The sequence below is a fragment of the Geotrypetes seraphini genome, chromosome 11 (assembly GCF_902459505.1).
Source record: "Geotrypetes seraphini chromosome 11, aGeoSer1.1, whole genome shotgun sequence".
Lineage (NCBI taxonomy): Eukaryota > Metazoa > Chordata > Amphibia > Gymnophiona > Dermophiidae > Geotrypetes > Geotrypetes seraphini.
The window spans coordinates 5,361,127-5,380,407 of record NC_047094.1 but is presented as its reverse complement, the minus strand read 5'-3'; the positions used below and the strand labels follow the sequence as shown (position 1 = coordinate 5,380,407).

The 19,281-nt window shown below is 42.9% G+C and overlaps 2 protein-coding genes across 3 annotated transcripts in view; one reads left to right on the top strand and one right to left on the bottom strand.

Moving 5' to 3' along the window:
- CHTF18 (chromosome transmission fidelity factor 18) overlaps window positions 1-9,094 on the bottom strand; it is a 103,263-nt gene extending 94,169 nt beyond the window's left edge. The window contains exons 1-2 of one of the 2 annotated variants that reach the window (XM_033963990.1): window positions 8,809-9,093; window positions 1,791-2,018 (exon numbers count right to left, since the gene is read on the bottom strand). In XM_033963990.1, the coding sequence (XP_033819881.1) occupies window positions 1,791-2,018; window positions 8,809-8,896 (316 nt within the window). In that variant the 5' untranslated portion in view covers window positions 8,897-9,093. Of the gene's footprint in view, window positions 1-1,790; window positions 2,019-8,808 lie in introns of both variants that reach the window. The other variant, XM_033963991.1, reaches the window with a different exon arrangement.
- A 306-nt stretch (window positions 9,095-9,400) lies between these two features.
- On the top strand, window positions 9,401-19,281 carry RPUSD1 (RNA pseudouridine synthase domain containing 1). The gene is made up of 6 exons (XM_033914589.1): window positions 9,401-9,705; window positions 11,187-11,377; window positions 12,958-13,081; window positions 13,272-13,374; window positions 15,804-15,905; window positions 17,412-19,281. The coding sequence occupies exons 2-6, from the start codon at window positions 11,196-11,198 to the stop codon at window positions 17,804-17,806; spliced, it is 906 nt and encodes a 301-aa protein (XP_033770480.1). The 5' UTR covers window positions 9,401-9,705; window positions 11,187-11,195; the 3' UTR covers window positions 17,807-19,281.

Sequence of the window (19,281 nt, the reverse complement as noted above, 5' to 3'; positions counted from 1 at the left end):
TACTATTGTTTTAATTAAAAAGGGAGTTCCCATACACACTCCAGAAAGAGTACAATAAAAGGACCTTCAGAACTATCCTACCCTATAGATTATCCCATAATTATCTAGTGTCCAAAAGAAATATTTATGTGCTAAATCAAGGGTGCTCAACACGTCGATCGCGATCGACCAGTAGCTCAGGAAGGCAACGCGAGTCGATCGCGGAGCCCATCCCGGGCTCCGTGATAGACTCGTGTTGCCGTCCTGATCTACCGGGCCGATCAGCCTTCCTCTCCAGTGTTCTCCCTTGGGCCTTTTAGCTGTCATCAGCTGTCATCTGCTGCTGCCGCCGCTGCTGAACATTTAAAAAATAAAAAAACAAAAAAAACCGGCTTGGAGATTTCAGCCCGTAGCGAACTTATGCTCCGTGGCTCTAACGTGTGCGTGCCGGCTTCCCTTCTCTTCCCTCCGAAACCGGAAGTTATGTCTGGGGGGAGGGGGAGAAGGGAAGCCAGCACGCATATGTTGAGAGCCCTGAAGCAAGCGTTCGCTATGGGCTAAGGCGGGAGACAGGTTAGTGAAGCATTTGCTCTTCTTGCTGCCGGGTCCTGCCTACTTCCTGTTTCCGCGAAGGCAGGTCCCGGCAGCATTTCTCCCAATAGGTCGATCGCGATCTTAGGCCAATCAGCCTTCCTCTCCCCGATGGCAGAATGCTGGTAGGCCGAAGCAGGGAGAGCTTGGGGCTGCGTCGGCTTTCGGGCCTGTTATTGATGGCGGTTTGGGTCCTGGTCCCCGATGGCAGTGGCTTGGGGGAGGGCATGGAGAAAGAAAGAAAAAGGGCAGGCAGGGAGACAGAAGGAAAGAAGAGAAACAGAAAAAAAGAAAGGGAGGCAGAGAGAAAGAAAGGGCAGGGAGAGAGGAAGGAAAGGTTGGGGGGAGGGAATGAGGTCTGGAGGAGAGGAAGCATACAGGCTAAAAGAAGGGAAGAAAGATTGGATGCACAGTCAGAAGAAGAAAGTGCAACCAGAGACTCATGAAATCACCAGACAAGGTAGGAAAAATGATTTTATTTTAAATTTAGTGATCAAAATGTGTCTGAATTTATATCTGCTGTCTATATTTTACACTAAGGTCCCCTTTTACTAAACCATTTTTTAGCGCAGGGAGCCTATGAGCGTCGAGAGCAGCGCTGGGCATTCAGAGCAGCTCCCTGCGCTCTAAAAACTGCTATCGTGGTTTAGTAAAAAGGGAGGGGGGTATATTTGTCTATTTTTGTATGGTTGTTACTGAGGTGACAGTGCATAGAGTCATCTGCTTTGACCTCTTTGAAAAACCCTGGAATAGGAATGATAATTAACATTTTCTATGCGTACAGTGTGCGTTGTGTTTTTTTAAATTTTATTGTTGGTAGATCATTTTGACTTGGTCATTTTAAAAGTAGCTCGCAAGCCCAAAAAGTGTGGGCACCCCTGTGCTAAATGTTCACTATTAGAACCTTCCACTTGCTATGTAAAACAAACTTCTAGGAGAAAAAACCCACATATGAGTGGCTTAGTACTTGTGGCCTAATGTTTACCAGCTGAATGATGTAAAGCAGCTTTTTTCATATTGCTGAAGATGAAATGTTGAATCATAGTGCATTTTTAAACTTGCATGGTTGTTCTCACAAATATTAGTGTGGTAGCCCTAATACATCCTGTAGAAATCTGCTATCCTGTAATGTAGTGTTGACAAGGAATTGCAGCTGCATTAGCAAGTATAAATCCTTCTATTTTAAAAATATCCATTTAAGATTGCACTTTTAAACGTACTAAGTAAATGTTCACTATCCGAAAGCGCTTCCTCCACATCATATTTCTTGGGATTGGTGTTATTGAACTCTGAAGATCTGGAATGGTTTTCAGAACTTGATTTCTGCTGTGTCTTGTGACTTCCACTGGCAGAGCTCCATGTGGTATCCCCAGCTGCAATTGCTTCTTCAAAGCTGCGCTTGGTTCTGAACTGTGACCTTTTCGGCTCTGCTATCTGCAGTCTTTCATCTGTGAAAAGTATGCTTAGAATCAATTCATTAAAAACAAGAATGTGGATGTTTCATGGTACAATAAGGAGTCACAAAAGACACATTGTGACAGCAGCCTGGGACTCTCCCTGTCCTAGAGTGAACTTGAAATGTGAAAACTCAATTACCCCCCTTTTACAAAACCGCAATAGCAGATTTTAGTGCCAGCTGGCATGCTAAATACTCCAAGCTGCTCCCAACGCTCATAGGAACTGAGCATCGGGAGTAGTGCACAGCATTCAGCGCGTCAGCCAGCGCTAAAAAATGCTATCGTAGTTTTGTAAAAAGGGGAGGGAGTTATTTTGATAATAAGTAAAAATATACAAGTCATGGCAACTATTTTTTTCTCTTGAAAATGTGCCAACACTTAGCCTGCATTAACAGTAGTGTGGGTTATTGAATCAGCATCCCTAAGTACCAGGGCCGGATTTAGATGAAAAGAGGCCCTAGGCTATTCCCTTTCACCTCCCATTTTTAAGTTTGTAAATTACATGAGAGATAATAAAATACATCATTATTGTGATATATATATCAATATGTTAAATGAAACATGTTGTTATTGGTACTAACTTTTATAAAAAATGTGACACGGATAATAAATAAAAAAAAGTCGAGAACACTTATTTGGACATTTATTCTCAGCACCATATATAGTACTTGTAACAATAACTAATCAAACATAACACACAACATTTACAAAGAAACAAAATTCAAATAATGAAAATCTTTGACTACGAAAATAAAATACGCAATAAAAATTATCATATTTTCTATCAAATTAAATAAAATATATTCAATACATTGAAGATTAAACCAAATTCAATTCAGATAAATTTATTTCATAATAATTTGCATTTAAAGTTTAAGTATGAATTATTATGAATTTTAAGTCTTAAACTAAACCAAAAATGGAACTTTATTCAAACAAAATCCAGATCACAAAAAAGAAAATATCAAATTGTATATCATATTAAATTTTATGTTAATAGTTATTTTATTTAAGAACTAATTCAATCCAAGTATACATTTAAAACGAAATAGTAGATTAGAAGAATTTCTTTCTAAACTTTTTCACACAGAATTCTTCTATAAATTCATCAAAATCTATTTTTCCGAAGGTCTCATTTTCGATGCACAAAATACTCAATGAAGACAACCTCATCTGGGTCATTGTGCTTAATTGATTTTTGATATTTTTAAGTCTTGAAAATGACCTTTCTCCTGTACAATTAGTGACTATTAAACTGAGAAACAGCCATAAGATTGATTCCACATTGGGGAAGGCCACCTGAATATTTTCTTTGAATATTATTTGATGCAAGTCTGTATGCAACAATGTGGAATTTTTTGAAGGTTTATGTGTTTGTCTCACATATGTGTAGAAATGAAATAGTTCTTCAGTAAGATTTTGGTTGACATCTTCTGGGTATTCTTGCATTAACAGCTCAACACCTCTTTGAAGTTCTACCTTTGATAATGTAAGATCGGCAAGAAAGGAAAATATTTTCACTACATCATCATAAACAGAAGCTCTTCTTCCTAAATTTGATTCTAGTGCATCTAATATAGGAATAAATGATTTAATCCTAAATTTATCTCTTGAAGAGAGTTCGTCTAAGGCATCAGGGTCAGATGAATTTTCGTAATTCCCTTGCCTTTTACTTCTTATTATCCTTCTGGCAGTTCTATATTCAGTATTTGGCAACGTGTTTTTTGCTTGTTGCATCAAAATCTTCCCTAATTCCACGTAAAATATCCAAAAGTGACTTGTACCAATCTGCACATCTACTAAGTAAAATATTAGGGCTTTGAAGAATTTTATTTACTTTTGAAAAATATCTCAGTATTCGATTCCAGAAATGGAGCATAAACACGAATTCAAATTCTTCCATCTTCTCTAAAAGATTGTTGGCCCTCAATCTAGTATCACCCTTTGTATTATTATCTGAATGTAAATAACTGAGTGATATCATTGTAATTTTCTAAAATAGCTTCTGCAGCTTTTGCGTGTGCCTCCCACCTAGTGTCTGATAAATATTTAGGCACTTTAGAATGAGGTTTCAAATGTGATTTCAGAACTGCCCATCTTTTTGTGGAAGACGAAAAAAAGATATAAACTTCGTTCACAACACCAAAAAAATTAACAGCATCAAGGCAACAATCAACAGCTGAACGACCTACTAAATTTAAAGAGTGACCAGCACATGGAACAAATCTTGCAAACTTGTTTTTTCCGATAATTTTTTGCTGCATACCATTGTATCTACCAGCCATATTGGCTGCATTATCATAAGACTGTCCTCGGCATTTTCTGAAATCAATTTCAAGTTCAGTAGTGATAGTTAAATACTAAATCAGCTATGCTTTCCCCTGAGTGATCTTTTAGCTCAAGGAAAGTTAAAAATCTCTCAATTGGCAAACCGTCTTCAAGTGACACATATCTAATAATTAAGGTCAACTGATCAGTATGAGATAGGTCAGGAGTGGAATCTACTGAAAAGCTAAAATAGCCAGCCTTTTTCACTTCCGCCACAATTGTGTCTTTCACTTTATTTGCCATAAGTTGATTAATTTCCTCACATATAGTTTTAGACAGATATGAAGGTTTTCCTGAGCCAGTATTTCCATATTGATCGATATGATCTCTTAAAAATGGATCGAATTTTGCTAATTCTAGAAGACCAAAGTAATTGCCGTTATTTGAAGTTCCAAACTTTTCATTGTCTCCTCTAAATGGTAAGCCTCGCTCTGCAAGAGTGCAAATTACAGCGAAAACTCTTTCTATAAAGCAACGCCAGTTTTGCTGCTCTTTTCTTATTTCTTCCTCTAGTTTTGAAGTTAAAGTTTTCACTTTTGCACTTGTTAAGTACGTTAACATAGCATTCCTATGATTTTCCGAATTTTCATGAGTTTGAATGATAGCAGGGTTTTTCCAATCCTTCAGAAGTTAATGCTGTTGCAGAAGATGCAATATTTGGAAAGAGTTTACAAACAAAGCAAAAAACGCGGCCTTTTGAGGGAGAGTACACAAGCCATTCTAGGGTATATTTTTCTCCATTGGCTTTTGTTGAATAAAAAATTGTTTTTTGTACAAAATCTGGACTGATTCTTATATTCTCGCTTATAATTTAAAAATGGTCCACAGTGATACTGAACTTGAGAAGGGCCCTTCTCTACCCAATAAGATACATCATTTTGCGATAAATTTGTCCACAAGCCAACATCTGTTACAGTAGACATATATTTGACATCACTATCTAAATTTGCAACATCTTGAACATGGTGTTTCTCATTAGTTGTCTGAAAAAATTTCTGAATATTCGTATTATTTTCTTGTGGCTCGTTTGTATATTCATGTTCAGTAAGTTGCTCTTGAATTAGTTCCATATTTTCACTTTGAGTTGGTGCAACGGCCGTGTCCTCACATACAACGTGCTGCATTGCTTCCAATTGAGTAGTACTAGTTGGCACATGCATGTAAGCAGTAATCGGTGTTAGCTTCTTTGCCTCATACTCTTGTAGCTTCTTTTTCTTGCGTTTGCAAGCATCACTTTCAAATCTTTTACTCATTCTTAGATTAGAATCTAGAACAAATTATTTGAGTTATTAATTATTGTGCATAAATAAAAGTTAATTATTTATTATTAATACAAAAAATAACATTTTACGTATTTGAACTGTGGTAAGTTTTCTTTTGTTTATCGAAATTTTCGATAAACAATTCATTTTCGAATAATAAATTGAAGTAAAACAAAAACTCATTTCCGTGAATAGCGCGTCTCTTATAATAGTCATTGTTTATAAAATAATAAATGTTAATTTCATAATTTCTGAATTTCAAACACTAATCAATTTAAAAAATATTTTCAAAATATCCTTAATTCAATAATGAAACGAAATTATCATTTTTTAATCAAGATTGTATGGAACTGTTATTTTGTCTCATTGAAAAAAATAGCAATTATGAATAATGAATTATATATATACTAGTCTTTAAGCCCGTTACATTAACGGGTGCTAGAGTAGATGTCTGTCTGGGTATTTTTTTTCTTTGTCTCTCTCTCCTTGCATGCTGCCTGTCATTTTTTCTGTCTGTGAATCTCTGTGTTCTTAGTGCCCCTTCCTATGTCCATAGTGCCCCCAGTGCGTCCTTCCTCACCTCACACCCCCTCTGATGCCCGCCTGCCTCCCATCCCCCTTCCATTGAACACCCCCATGCCATCCTGCCTGCCTTCCATTAAACCCCCCACCCCACCTCCGATGCCAGCCTGCCTGCCTCCCATCCCCCTTCCACTGACCCCCCCACCCCCAATGCCAGTCTGGGCCGCCCTGTCCTGACGGATTCACGTTTTGCCTCTCTCCCCGCAGGGCTGGGCTTTGCCCAGCTGTTTCCGGACTGACGTCTTTCCCTCCCCGATCCTCCTCCCAGGGCGAGAAAAAGAAAGGGAGAAGCCGAGTCGACGCCCAGTTGCAGCCGGAGCTGGTTCCGATCCCGAAGCGGAACTGAGGAGCGGCTAAAACCTGAACCGGAGGCAGAATCGGACCGGGGACCGGCATGCGCCCCCACCCGGGGCTGAGAACGATTCCCCTCCGGAGCCAGGAAAGGGGTGGGGGGGAGAGAGGAGCAGCGGGATCCAATCCGGAGCACGTGTGCAATTCGGATTCCCCACCCCCGGCTGAATTTTGATGAGTCGCTGGTGCAGGCGCCGTGAGGAGTGACACAGAAGCACACCTCACGCCACCAGGACTCACGATATTTCAACAGCGCATGTGCGCTCTAGGATTTTATTATTTAGGATATAATCATGAAAATATAAAATAAAGCAAGTAATATACATTTTTAAATATGCAAATTAAAACATGTTAAGAATTTACTTAGAATTCCGCGAAATGAAGATATTGTCACAAAAATTTTTTTCAATAGTCTATAAACACTTCACTAAAGTATTAAACCTACTGAACTCAAAAGGCGAGAATCAAATGATCATGTACGCAATCCTAAAATAAGAATCTTTTCTAATAACATTAACACGTGTTTCATATTATCGAAGTAACACGAATATAACTGAACGTCGGGATATCAATAGGTCTGTTTGTTTGTCTGTTCCAATCTACACCAATCTGCTTTATTTATGCAAGAACAAACCAGAGTTTAGTAGCATAAGGCACCTCAATATTTGCCATAGCAATCAGTGAACGTATGAACTATACTTTGGTGCAATCTAGTATATACAAACGAACAGACCCAATGAGCCGAAAGCGTTGATCTTAACCAATACATTTTTATGTTTGTTTATTAGTCATATGTGTAGAATTTCTCCTTATTTTCAGTTCAGTGTTTTAGTGTTCACTGTTTTTAGAGTAGTGTCATTTTAATTTTGCTAACAATTTGAATGTAGGCCCCTCTTGATCTTGAGGCCCTAGGCTGAAGCCTAGTTAGCCTATAGGAAAATCCGGCCCTGCTAAGTACACACTGCTGGGCTTGAAATAAGAGATACCACCTCTGAGAAGGATTTTGCAGTCACTGTGATGGATGCTTTTTAATGCAAAAAAAATCCAAATTGCTATTTTTAAAACTCATTTTTTAGATGCTCTTCTCTACAGCTCATCTAAATCTCAAGAGGCTACGTTTGGACATCTTTTTGCAATAATAGAACATTGTAAAAATGTTCAGGGCAAAAAAAATAGGATGTTTGGGCTAGACCCAATTCAGAAATGACTAAGGTGCTAAATTGGTTAAAACGCCTTAGTAAAAGGACCCTTAAGTGCCAAAAAGATGCTCAAACTGACACTGGATCCTCCCCCTTAGATATACCAAGCGCTTGACAGCTACAGATGTAATGGACATTTTTCCTAGAGCAGCAAGCTGGTCCCTGGAGTAGTCTTGTGGTTGGTGTATTAGATTGTATAAAAGGGGATCCAGGCCCATATTCTGCTCTTGTGATTTTTATTTTATTTATTTGGATTTATATCCCATCCTCCCAGAAGAGTTTACATACATAATAAAACTTAACAGGGTTTTTACATAGGCTGAAAAATTAGTTTTTAAAAAAAATAGCAATTTGGATGTTTCTGCATTAAAAAGCATCCATCTGGCACTTTGTGCAATTTTCTGGATGTCTTTCTGTTTGGAAAATGGGCTCCTAAATGTCATGTCCAGTCTCCCAATATCCTCTTGTAATTCTATACAATCTTCCAGTGATTTAAGAACTCTGAATAATTTTGCACCAGCAAATTTAATTGCCTCACTAGTTATTCTCATCTCTAAATCATTTATGAATATGTCAAAAAGCAGCGGTCCCAGAACAGACCCCTGGGGAATCCCACTTCTTAATCCACAAGACACGGCCTCCTATTCCGTGATTATGTAATTTTTTTCAGGAGTCACAGGAATAGTCCAATAGTGCAGTGGACTGAGATTGGATTGGGGGGAGGGAGGGTAAGGGAAGAAGATGGCAGCCAGACCTGTGTGGGAAGAAAGATGGGGAGGAAAGGGGCAGGGTAGAGAGAGGGAGGAGATGGTGCATTTGGATGGAGAGGAGGAGGGGAAGAAAAAGTAGCCGGATCGAGAAGAAAGTGAAGGAGAGAAACCCAGCAGATGGAAAAGGTCCCAGAACAGACGGAAGAAAAAACGATGATATGTTTGGAGAATTGACATCTGCTGACGTCCACAATGAAAATGCAGGGAAATGGAGGCAGCGGATGCAACTTTCTTTCTGGCATATTCCAATGCAAGTCTTCATCTCCTTCAGGGCCTTGCCCTCGCTCACCTTCCAGCTCCGCCAGCACCTCCAGCTCGGACTCAAACTGGCTCTCGAAGTCATCCTCCACCCCGTACAGCTCCTCGTACTCGTCCATGGCGACGCCCGCTCCACACAGAGAGCTCCGAACCGCCGCGCCAAAACAGCGCGCTCCGTCACTTCCGCCCACCCTCACGCCGTCACTTCCGCTTCAGAGGCACCGGCGGGCGCGGGCTGCGAGGCTGTGGTGGGAGGGGGGGGGCTGAAAACAGCGCGCTCCGTCACTTCCGCCCACCCTCGCGCGCACGCGCCGTCACTTTCGTCTCGGAGGCACCGGCGGGCGCGGGCTGCGATGGGAGGAGGGGGGGCTAAAAACAGCGCGCTCCGTCACTTCCGCCTACCCTCACGCCGTCACTTCCGCTTCAGAGGCACCGGCGGGCGCAGGCTGCGAGGCTGTGGTGGGAGGAGGGGGGCTAAAAACAGCGCGCTCCGTCACTTCCGCCCACCCTCGCGCGCACGCGCCGTCACTTTCGTCTCGGAGGCACCGGCGGGCGCGGGCTGCGATGGGAGGAGGGGGGGCTAAAAACAGCGCGCTCCGTCACTTCCGCCTACCCTCACGCCGTCACTTCCGCTTCAGAGGCACCGGCGGGCGCAGGCTGCGAGGCTGTGGTGGGAGGAGGGGGGCTAAAAACAGCGCGCTCCGTCACTTCCGCCCATTCTCGCGCGCACGCGCCGTCACGTCCGTCCCGGAGGCACCAGCGAACGTAGGCTGCGGGGCTGTGATTGGGGGAGGGCTCGTCCGGCTCGCGCCGCCAGCCCACGGGAGAAAGCGCTATGCGCGCGCCGCCTGCGGCCGCAGAAGCAGCTGTCGGGCTCCTGCGCTCGGGGTGCCAGTCCCGCCCGCTGTGCTCGTGCACGTGACTTTCGGTGGGTTGGTTTACTAGGAAGCGATGTCAAATGAGGCTTATATTGCAGACGCCTAAGTTCTTCTCTTAGGCGTCCAAGCTCATCTCCAGCCTAATGTGACCTTAGGCACCTTTAGACGCTCGGTAGTAGACTTTCAAAACCAGGCAGGTGGTCTGGCTTTTGGAAGACCCCGAGCTTGGGGCCACACCTGATGATGATGATGTCACATGCGTGCACACGTGTGTGATGTCATCGCGTCACATCCACGCATGCCCTCAATATGGGGATGGAATGGGGTGGGGGCCAGGTGGCCTCTTTTTTTTTTTTTCTTCAAGAAATCTGGTAACCCTACTAGAAGCGATTACAGCGCTTACCTTCATAGGTGTCTACCATCGTATACTTTTATTAACAAAGTTTTAATGGCGCAATCAATTACCATGCCAATTAAAGCAATGAAGTTAGGCAGAGGTACAGTGCTTTTTATAGAATCTGGCCCAAAGTGGCTATTGGTCAGTATACACCTTATTATGCAGTGCAAACTAACCCTACTGCAATATGTAAGTGCAATGTTGCATGGCATGTGTGCGTCTTTAGTGAGAGACTTCCTTTACAGTACCTTTGAAAAGATATAAATAGGCTGAAGGCGTTCCAGAGGGCAGCTACTAAAATAAGCCAGGGATCATCATCATCAAAGTTTATGGAGACAAACTTACAATATGCATAACTTTGGAAATCATGCTGGAGAGGAGAGATATAATAAAAACATTTAAATATAATCGGGGCGTAAATTGTAGGATTTTTTATGATCCCCTTGGAATCTAGATGGAAGTTAGCAGAATATAAGAGTTATTATGTAGTATAGTTTCTTTTAGTTGAAGTTCTAGAATGGGTTGCAAGGGATATCTCTATCACATCTCCCCTCTCCCTTTACATATTTTGTACTGCTTATGAAATTGCATTCCTTATTTATCTAATGCAAACTCACAGTAAAACATCTTAAATCCATGCTTTGGCAATACAATTACATACTCTTGCAATCTCTGAATATGACATCAAAGCGAGGTTCAAAATGAAAATTCCCTCACATCGATAGCCTTAAAAATACTCAGTACATTTTCATATGGACAGCAAAGGCTGTACTGTACTGGAGATCTGTAAACTAGCCTACCACGTGATCTGAAGGGATTCTCAGCACACTGTATTTTTTTTCAGCAACGATGTATTAACAAAAATGCTTGTCAGAAAACACAACAGAATATAGATAAGCTTTGATAAGAACTGCAGAGCCTCTTATGTTTTACAAGTCCTTAAATTGAGAAGGTGTTGGAGAAGGGAGCTTAATTTCCTCGTTTTCAACCATACATATATATTACAACAGTAAGTCCTTTAAAATGCGCTACAGAAGCACAGAACTGGAAGCACAAATGTTCACAGTAATAGTATCCATGGGTCTATCTCCAGTAGAAGGGGTGACAGTCTGTTTGTATTACTGCTTTCTAAAGGTGTCTGCAATGGAGCCAGGCAGCCTTGAGAACCTCTCCATCTTGTACCAGAGCCGAGACTTCATCGTTGTAAACAAACACTGGGATATCCGTATAGACAGCAAGATGTGGTATGAACAGCTGACAGTTCAGAGCCAGCTGAAACACAAGTTCCCAGAGCTGGCAGACCCAGGCACATACCATGGCTTCAGGTGAGGGGGTGCAGCATTTAATAATAGAGGCAGATTGCAGGATGCCTGCCATCCCTTCATCTACCATGGTCTGATTGGACCAGAATAAAACATCTGTCTTGTTTAGAAACAAAGATGCAGATCTAAGGGAAAAAAAAGATAACAGAATGAGTGGAAGGGGAAAAGCAAGTGTCTGATGAAGGTAACCCTCCAGGACCTGAGGATGGATATTGAGATAGGATGCTTTAGGCCTTATAATTAAAGTGCCTTCATATTCTGAACCTGTACAGGGATATTATGGTTTGTGGTTTATTCAGTTTGCTGTATTGCCTTTTCTAATATAAAAAGGCGATTTACAATATTACATAAAAGAGAAATGGAAAAGAATGTCAGGTCAATTGCGTTTATGCAATCCCAGCGACACCTTTAAAAAACTCTTGAAGACACAGTTATTTGTTGATGCGTTTATGTGATTGAAACAAGCATGGTCAATAGGGTGGACAACAGGACAGCTTATATTGGACATGTTAAATATTGTTTTTCATTATTTTGTAAACTGCCTAGGTTTTTAGGCAGTATATACATTTTTTAAATAAATAAATCTTAATACAAGAGAAAAGAATCTATATTCTGAATTTAGGATCTATAAGTGTGCAGCAGCTTATATCATTCTTCAAAGATGGGAATAGTTAATCAGATTCACAAGAATATTCTATTTTCTGGTGGACAGTGCCTAGACAAATCGTCAGCCCCTCTAAATTCACCTACCGGCAGCAGGGCTCAGCACAGAGTTCCCTCCTACTGATGACAGCTTTGGTACAGTTCTCCCTCCTTTGATGGTGGTTACAGCTTCTGCATTGCATTCACTCTCTTTCCAGGATCTGCTCTTTTGCCTCTTTCTCCTTCTTCCCCAGCATCCACCCTTTTGCCTTCTCCCATAGCATCTACTACCCCTATATCTCCTTTCCTCTTCACAACCTCTGGTCCTGCCTCCTTCCTTTTCTCTACCTCCCAGGGCTTTCTTAAGCAGTACAACTGCACAGGGCACAAGGGAGACAGGGATGCAAAAGTCACTCCCCATCCACTGTCTCCCCTAAGGTAGCCGTGGTGGGGTGGGGTGTATCTCACATGACACGATTCCAGCTCAACCTTTCCTTCCACATCTCCTACTTCTCCATCCACTTTTCCAGTAGCCATCGTCTTTGCCTCTCCCTGTCTCCTTGCATCTAAGTCCTGCCTATCTTCCTTCCCTTCTTCAGCATCTGCCTCTAGTGCTTCTCCTTACCTACAATAAATTGCCCGCTCACTAATTTTGGCATGCTCTTGGTACAGGCACAGCAGGTATGATGTTAGAGTGGTAGCAAAAGCTTCTGCTGCTCTGGCCACTGGCAGCTCTTTCATCTCTTCAGCTAGGAATCTATGGCAGCAACACTGTTTGAGGCTTCTAGTGGAAACCTCCCTCCCCTCAAATTTTGAAGCTCTAGGTAACTGCATGGTTTGTCTAATGGTGGAGCCAGCCCTAAAGAGTGAGGGAAGGAAGGGAGAGACTTGCAGGCAGCACCTCTCTCAGTCATACTGGGCTTTGCTCTTCTGTTTTTCAGGTTTTGCCATCAGTTGGATTTCTCCACCAGCGGAGCCTTGTGTGTCGCTCTGAACAAAGCAGCTGCAGGCAGAGTATACAAATGCTTCATCCAGCAACTGGTGACTAAAGCTTACCTCGCTCTGGTACATGTCCCTTATCCTTATCAAAGACTCCTTTCATCTATAAAGCACCAGGCCAGTGTAAAGGCCCCATTTCCCCGACTGCTTCCTTTGCTAACATCTGAACGCAGATCTTATAAAGTGTGAGCATAGGCTGGGGGACAAGGGGACATTTTCCATGTCAGGTAACTCATGGTGTCGCTCCTTTCTGCAGGTTCGGGGGAGCGTAAGGAAAGACCGGCTGACAATTAATTATGCCATTGGGAAAGACACCCGAGAAGGACTGACTCATATGATGTGTGCTGAGGGAACAGAAGGTAATTGCCCTGGCTAAGGCTTGCTGTGCAGTTGACACCCCTTTGTGTTGGGGGAGGTATCTCCTGCCTCTATGCACTTGTTAAGTGCTGCAGATACAGTGTCCAACACAAGCTAATCTTGTTGCTCTACAGAGTGACACGGTGAAAATTTGTCACCCTGTCCCTTGGATAACCATGGGAAACCATCCTGTGTTATTCTTTAATGTCTAGCTCAACCTCAGTCCTTCTACACCAGCATTCTTCAATGCAAGGCTTGAGGGTCAGTGGCTGGGCCCATTCAGTCTCTGATTCTTCCCTTTCTCCTTAAAGAATGACATGAGGATGGTTATGGTTATGGGGACGAGAATGGTGATGGATTTTCTCACCATGTCATTCTCTACTACAGAGCAGGTGTCAAAGGGAGAGAAGAACTGGCCCCCATTGCATCAGTGTACAGGGGCTGGTGCCTAGACAGTCTGAACATGAGCAATAAAATTCAAGGAGGGGTATAATGTGCATGAGAAGGGAGAGAGAGCATTGGCAGACAACTCCAGCAGGATTAAAGAGAAAAGGACAGGGAAGCGAAGGGATTTTGGATCCAGCCTTTTTCAGGTGTAATTCAAAGCGAGTTACAAAGCTTTTCTTCCAGCCTCGATAGTTAATGCAGAAAGCTTGTGCAAATGGGGTTAGGGGCATACAATTTTATGGGTGCCCAATGCAGAGAAGTGTTATTCCCAGGAGATACCTCTGCATAAATGTGCATTTAGGACCCCTACACACAGCATATTAAAATGAATGTTAATGAGGCTATTTAGCTTTTTGCCACTGATGCAGAGAAATGTGCAAAAGACAGGCTGAGCAGAAGGCAGGAGTTTTATCTGGATCGATGGCATGGAATGTTGCTACTCTGGGGATTCTGAAATCTTGCTACTCTTTGGGGATTCTGCATGGAATGTTGCTCATATTTGGGGTTCCGGAATCTTGCTAATCTTTGAGATTCTGGAATGTTGCTACTCTTTGGGGATTCTGCATGGAATGTTGCTCCTATTTGGGGTTCCGGAATCTTGCTAATCTTTGAGATTCTGGAATGTTGCTACTCTTTGGGTTTTGGCCAGGTACTAGGGACCTGGATTGACCACCGTGAGAATGGGACACTGGTCTTGATGGAGCATTGGTTTGACCTGGTAAGGCTATTTTTATGTGTAGATGAGTTAGTCTGATTTTTCTACAGTACCGCCTCTAAGGATTTTGTATTCAGCACCAAAACCATCCCAAAATCTGGGTTAGGGTTTTGGCCAAAAATGACAGCGCTGAAACCGAAGCTCTTCACTCTGCAGCTAGTCTGTGCCGCCACCACAAACCTGCGCCAGCCACTGCTGCAGCAAGCTCAGGCCAACCCCTTCCCCCAACAGAAAATGTGTTCTCCTGGGCTGCCTTCCCTCACCCTTAGGCCCTCCCTGAGCCTAGCTTTTAAAAGCCCTAGCGTTGGCCTTTTCTGAGCAAGAGTGATTCCAAGTTGCTCCAGCCTCCACTCACTGCATAGTGATAATAGCAGCTGGGACTTCTGCGGCAGCCTCACAAGACTACCATGGGAGGTCGCAGTCTCCATTTTAGGACTGGAACCAGCATAGGCAGGAGCAAATTCCCAGTCGCTTCTGCTCTTGCCATTCTCATTTCAAAAAATGGCAGCTTCGTGAGACTGCCATGGGAAGTCGCAGCCATCATTTTGAGATTGGAAATGGTATGAGCGAGAGTGATTGGGCTTTGCTTTTGTCCAATCTAGTACCAGTGCCAAAATGGTGGCTGTGACCTCCTGTGGCAGTCTCAGCTGCTGTTTTCACTACTCAGCAGATCTCATAAAAGTTGCCATGCTTGGACAGACCAAAGGTCCATCAAGCCCAAAATTCTGCTTCCAACAGTGGCCAACCCAGGTCCCAAGTACTTGGCTATATCCCAAGTAGTAAAACAGATTTTATGCTTCTTATCCTAGGAATAAGCAGTGGATTTTCCCAAGTCCATCTTAATAATGGCTTATGGTCTTTCTTTTAGGAAATTAGCCACACTTTTTTTTGTGGGGTGTTTTTTTTTTTTTTTTGGTTTGTTTGTTTTTTAACCCTGCTAAGCCAACTGCATTTACTAGATTCTCTGGCAATGAATTCCAGAATTTAATTACACATTGAGTGAAGAAATATTTTCTCTAGTTTGTTTTAAATCAACTACTTAGTAGCTTCATCGCATGCCCTGAAGTCGTAATATTTTTGGAAAAAGTAAACAAGCAATTCATATCTACCTTTCCCACTCCACTCAGTATTTTATAGACCTCCATCATATCTCCCCTGAGCTGTCTTTTCTCCATCTTGAAGCGCCCTAGCTGCTTTAGCCTTTCCTGCAAATTGTAGATTACACTGTCCCCCCTTTGTGCTTTATACTTTTCATTTTATGTTACTTAGGTTGTGATAATGCAAAACCCTGCCAGACAGAGCTCATTGTCCTCCAGCACGGACTGTACAGTGGAGAGCCAGTGACCAAAGTGCTGCTACAGCCCCTCACAGGTGCATTTCCTTTTACCTATATACTCATTACAAGAGAAATAGTAGCTCTGTTCAGCCAGTGTACTTCAGGATTCTTCTGTGGTGAGATTGGAACTTGGCTCTGATAGTTTCAAAGGCTTATTTTCTCTCTTGTATTATTCCTGTCATACATGCTCCTGGGGCCACATTGTGCAGGAAAAAGTAGCTGTAGAGGGTAAATCATATAGAGGGTACAAAATAGAGCATGATGGCGACGGCCAGGAGTAGCAGGTGGAATAAGTGACAAAATGGGCAGAGTCTGGAAATTCCTATGGGAGCTGCTTGAGTGTGCCACAGGCTGCACTGGGTGGTGGGGAAGGAAAATGAGATGGAAATTGGCAGGAAGTTGAGGAGAAATCCTAGTCGCTGAAAGGTGTCCTCTAGGAAGTTCCAAAAAAAGTTAAAACCGAGAGGGATGGGCTGTGGACCCTGGCAGCAGCGAAGTTAGCACAGGGAGGCCTTGGCCATAGAGGTTTTGTACAGGGAAGAGGTGGCAGCAGAGGCTTATCGCTGGTTGGGGGAAGGGGGGTTGAGAGAGGGGGAAGTACAGGTGGAGGTCACAGCAAGGGTTTTAATGGGAAGTGCAGTTCTATAAGTGGGTGTTTGCATATGTGGCACGCAGCTGCACTGTGGTATTCTCAAGGGGGTGCACAGGTGGGTGGGGCGAGGCATGGGTGTCAAATTCTTATGCCAATGCCAACATACACTAGCATTGTATAATGGATTCTAGGCACCTTAATAGGGTTACAGAATTGCTTTTCATCAAGGCTCCACATTACAGAAGTGCCAACATAGTTAATTTAGTTGCTTCGATGTTGAGCTTGAATTTCTGTAATCCAGTGGCCTCCCACGCATGACCCTCAAAGTCCTCCATTGTGGCCCTCATACAGTTAGCTAAAATGCTCTTCAAATCTTGCCAATGCGTTAATTTCAATCTTTCCCACTTGATATAGTAACTGCAAACAATCTCTTAAGTGTGTTACTCAGAATTTGCTACTGTCGACAATCCCAAATAAAGTGAGTTTTAAAAATATATCCTTGAAGTATTGTAGAATCGATATTAGCATTAATTTTTAATACCCAGACTGAACAAGCAGGTCAAGGCTTTTGGTGACCCTATGGCCCTTTACATGAAAAAGGTCGGAGACCACTGTTCTCATTTGTATTCTGGTTCCTGGTATCTTTGCTCACTTTTTTTCTCAGTGTGCATTTATTATTTATTTATATACCTCTTATATCCTAAGTGGTTTTACATTCTCTGTCCCAGCAGGCTCAAACTCTATCTAGTGTACCTGGGGCAAGGGGGGATTAAGTGACTTGCTGAGGAATTTAAACCCACAACCTCAGGGACATGGGGCTGTAGCTCTAACCACTGCACCACACACTCCCCACTTGTAGATATTGTTCTGACTGGGGGGGGGGGAGGTTGTGCAGCTGTAAAATCACTAACTGATCAATGCTAAACTCTGAACTTGTCCGTCCTTGCAGGGCGCACTCACCAGCTACGAGTGCACTGTGCAGCCATCGGGCACCCCATCGTGGGAGATTTCACCTACAGCTTTAAGAAAGACACCGAGCCGTACAGAATGATGCTTCATGCCTATGCCCTGCGTATCCCCATGGACACAGAACTCATAGACGTGATAGCTCCAGATACATTCGTGAGCATGGTGGATAAGCACTGGAGCCCTCAGCACACTATTTGCGAGGTGGATTTAGCGGTGCATGAACTGAAAGCCAGGGAAACCGGGGCAGGGATGGAGAAGACAGAATTCCCACTCAGGAAGGAGATGGAGGGAACAGGCAAGGAAGAAGCACGCCCGGAGAGTGAGGAGCAGCGGGCACTGTGTGAGCAGTGGCTAGCAGAGATGACGCTGGCATGAGAGCTTACTGGCTGCGTCTTCTGTCTTCTTACAGATGTGTCACTGGGGAGCCTTTTTCACTCTTATGTTTACGCTGCCTTGTTTTTAAACTATTTATCATCATGGTTATTATTATTATTGGTGGTGTTGAAGTCTTTGCTTGTTTTAGGGCAAAGTTCTAATTTTAAAACCTTGAATTGTCTATCATTTTGTGGAGTTTCGATCCTGACCAGCAAAGCATGAGATAGGAAAAGGAGTGCACTACAAAATCAGCTTCTGTCACGGATCTTAAGATTAATATGGGGACAGCAGAAAAGGCAGTTGGTCCTTAGGAACGGACTCAGCCAGGCCTGTTTTCCCTGTTGCATCCACAGATGGATGGTGGAAGAGTTGCCTAATGGTTAATGCAGTAGGCTTTGATCAAGACAGACTGGGTTCAATTCCCCTTGGGTAAGTCACTCAACCTCAATTGTCCGAGGTACAAAACCCAGATGGTGAGACAGAGAAAGCAAAACAAAACTGCAGGAAAATGTACAAAGTCCTGGAATTTTATTAAAATAACTAAAACAAAAGTCTTAAAACAAGTACATGAACTGCATAAAAATACCCAGAAAACTGGTCCTAATATTGGTGTGGACCTGACCTGACACAGTCTGTGTTTCGAAGAAACACTCCTTCCTCAGGGGTCCCTAATGTTGGTATTTAGAAAATCAGGAAACTGGTCCACTCCAATATTAGGATCAGATATTTTTATGCAGTTCATGTACTTGTTTTAAGACTTTTGTTTTAGTTATTTTAATAAAATTCCATTACCCTGTATATTTTCCTGTAGTTTTGTTTTGCTTTCTCGTTATGATTTTCGGCAGCTCTTGTTCTTTTTTGTTTCTCTTTTGAGACAGAGAAAGCACCTGCATATAATGTACAGCATTGCATACATTTAGCACCGCTATAGAAATAGATCTGTAGTAAGGGGAAGGGGGTGGACTGCCCCGGTCACCAAGTCGGTAGGGATGCTGGCACCTCTCCGTCCTACCCCCCCACACTCCGTACTTCTGTATTATCTTCACTAACTCAAGCAAGTTCTACCTGTTGCTCGTGCCAGCCTGGGTCCCCTCTGAATCACTTACGGGTCACAGGGCCAGGAAGTGATGTCAGAGGGAAATCCAATTCTGGTGCAAGGAGCATGCTTGCAGAAGCCACTCGTGCTGGCGAAGATTAAGAGGTGTTGATGGGGGGGGGGGGGGGCACTGCCCCGTACTACACTGTTTGTAGTTCCAGTTTTCCATGGAGTCATCTGGGAACTCTGCTGTGCAGAGTGGAAATTATAGAATGTTTTTCTTTTTCAATATAAATTTTTATTAATTTTCCATGAGTGAACACCAGGACAGAAACATACCAACAATTACTTGCAATATAGCAGACAATATAAGGACGGCTATGTTGGTTCTTCACGGAGGCTTTAAAGAAGAGAACAGATAACAGGAGAAGCTAGACAA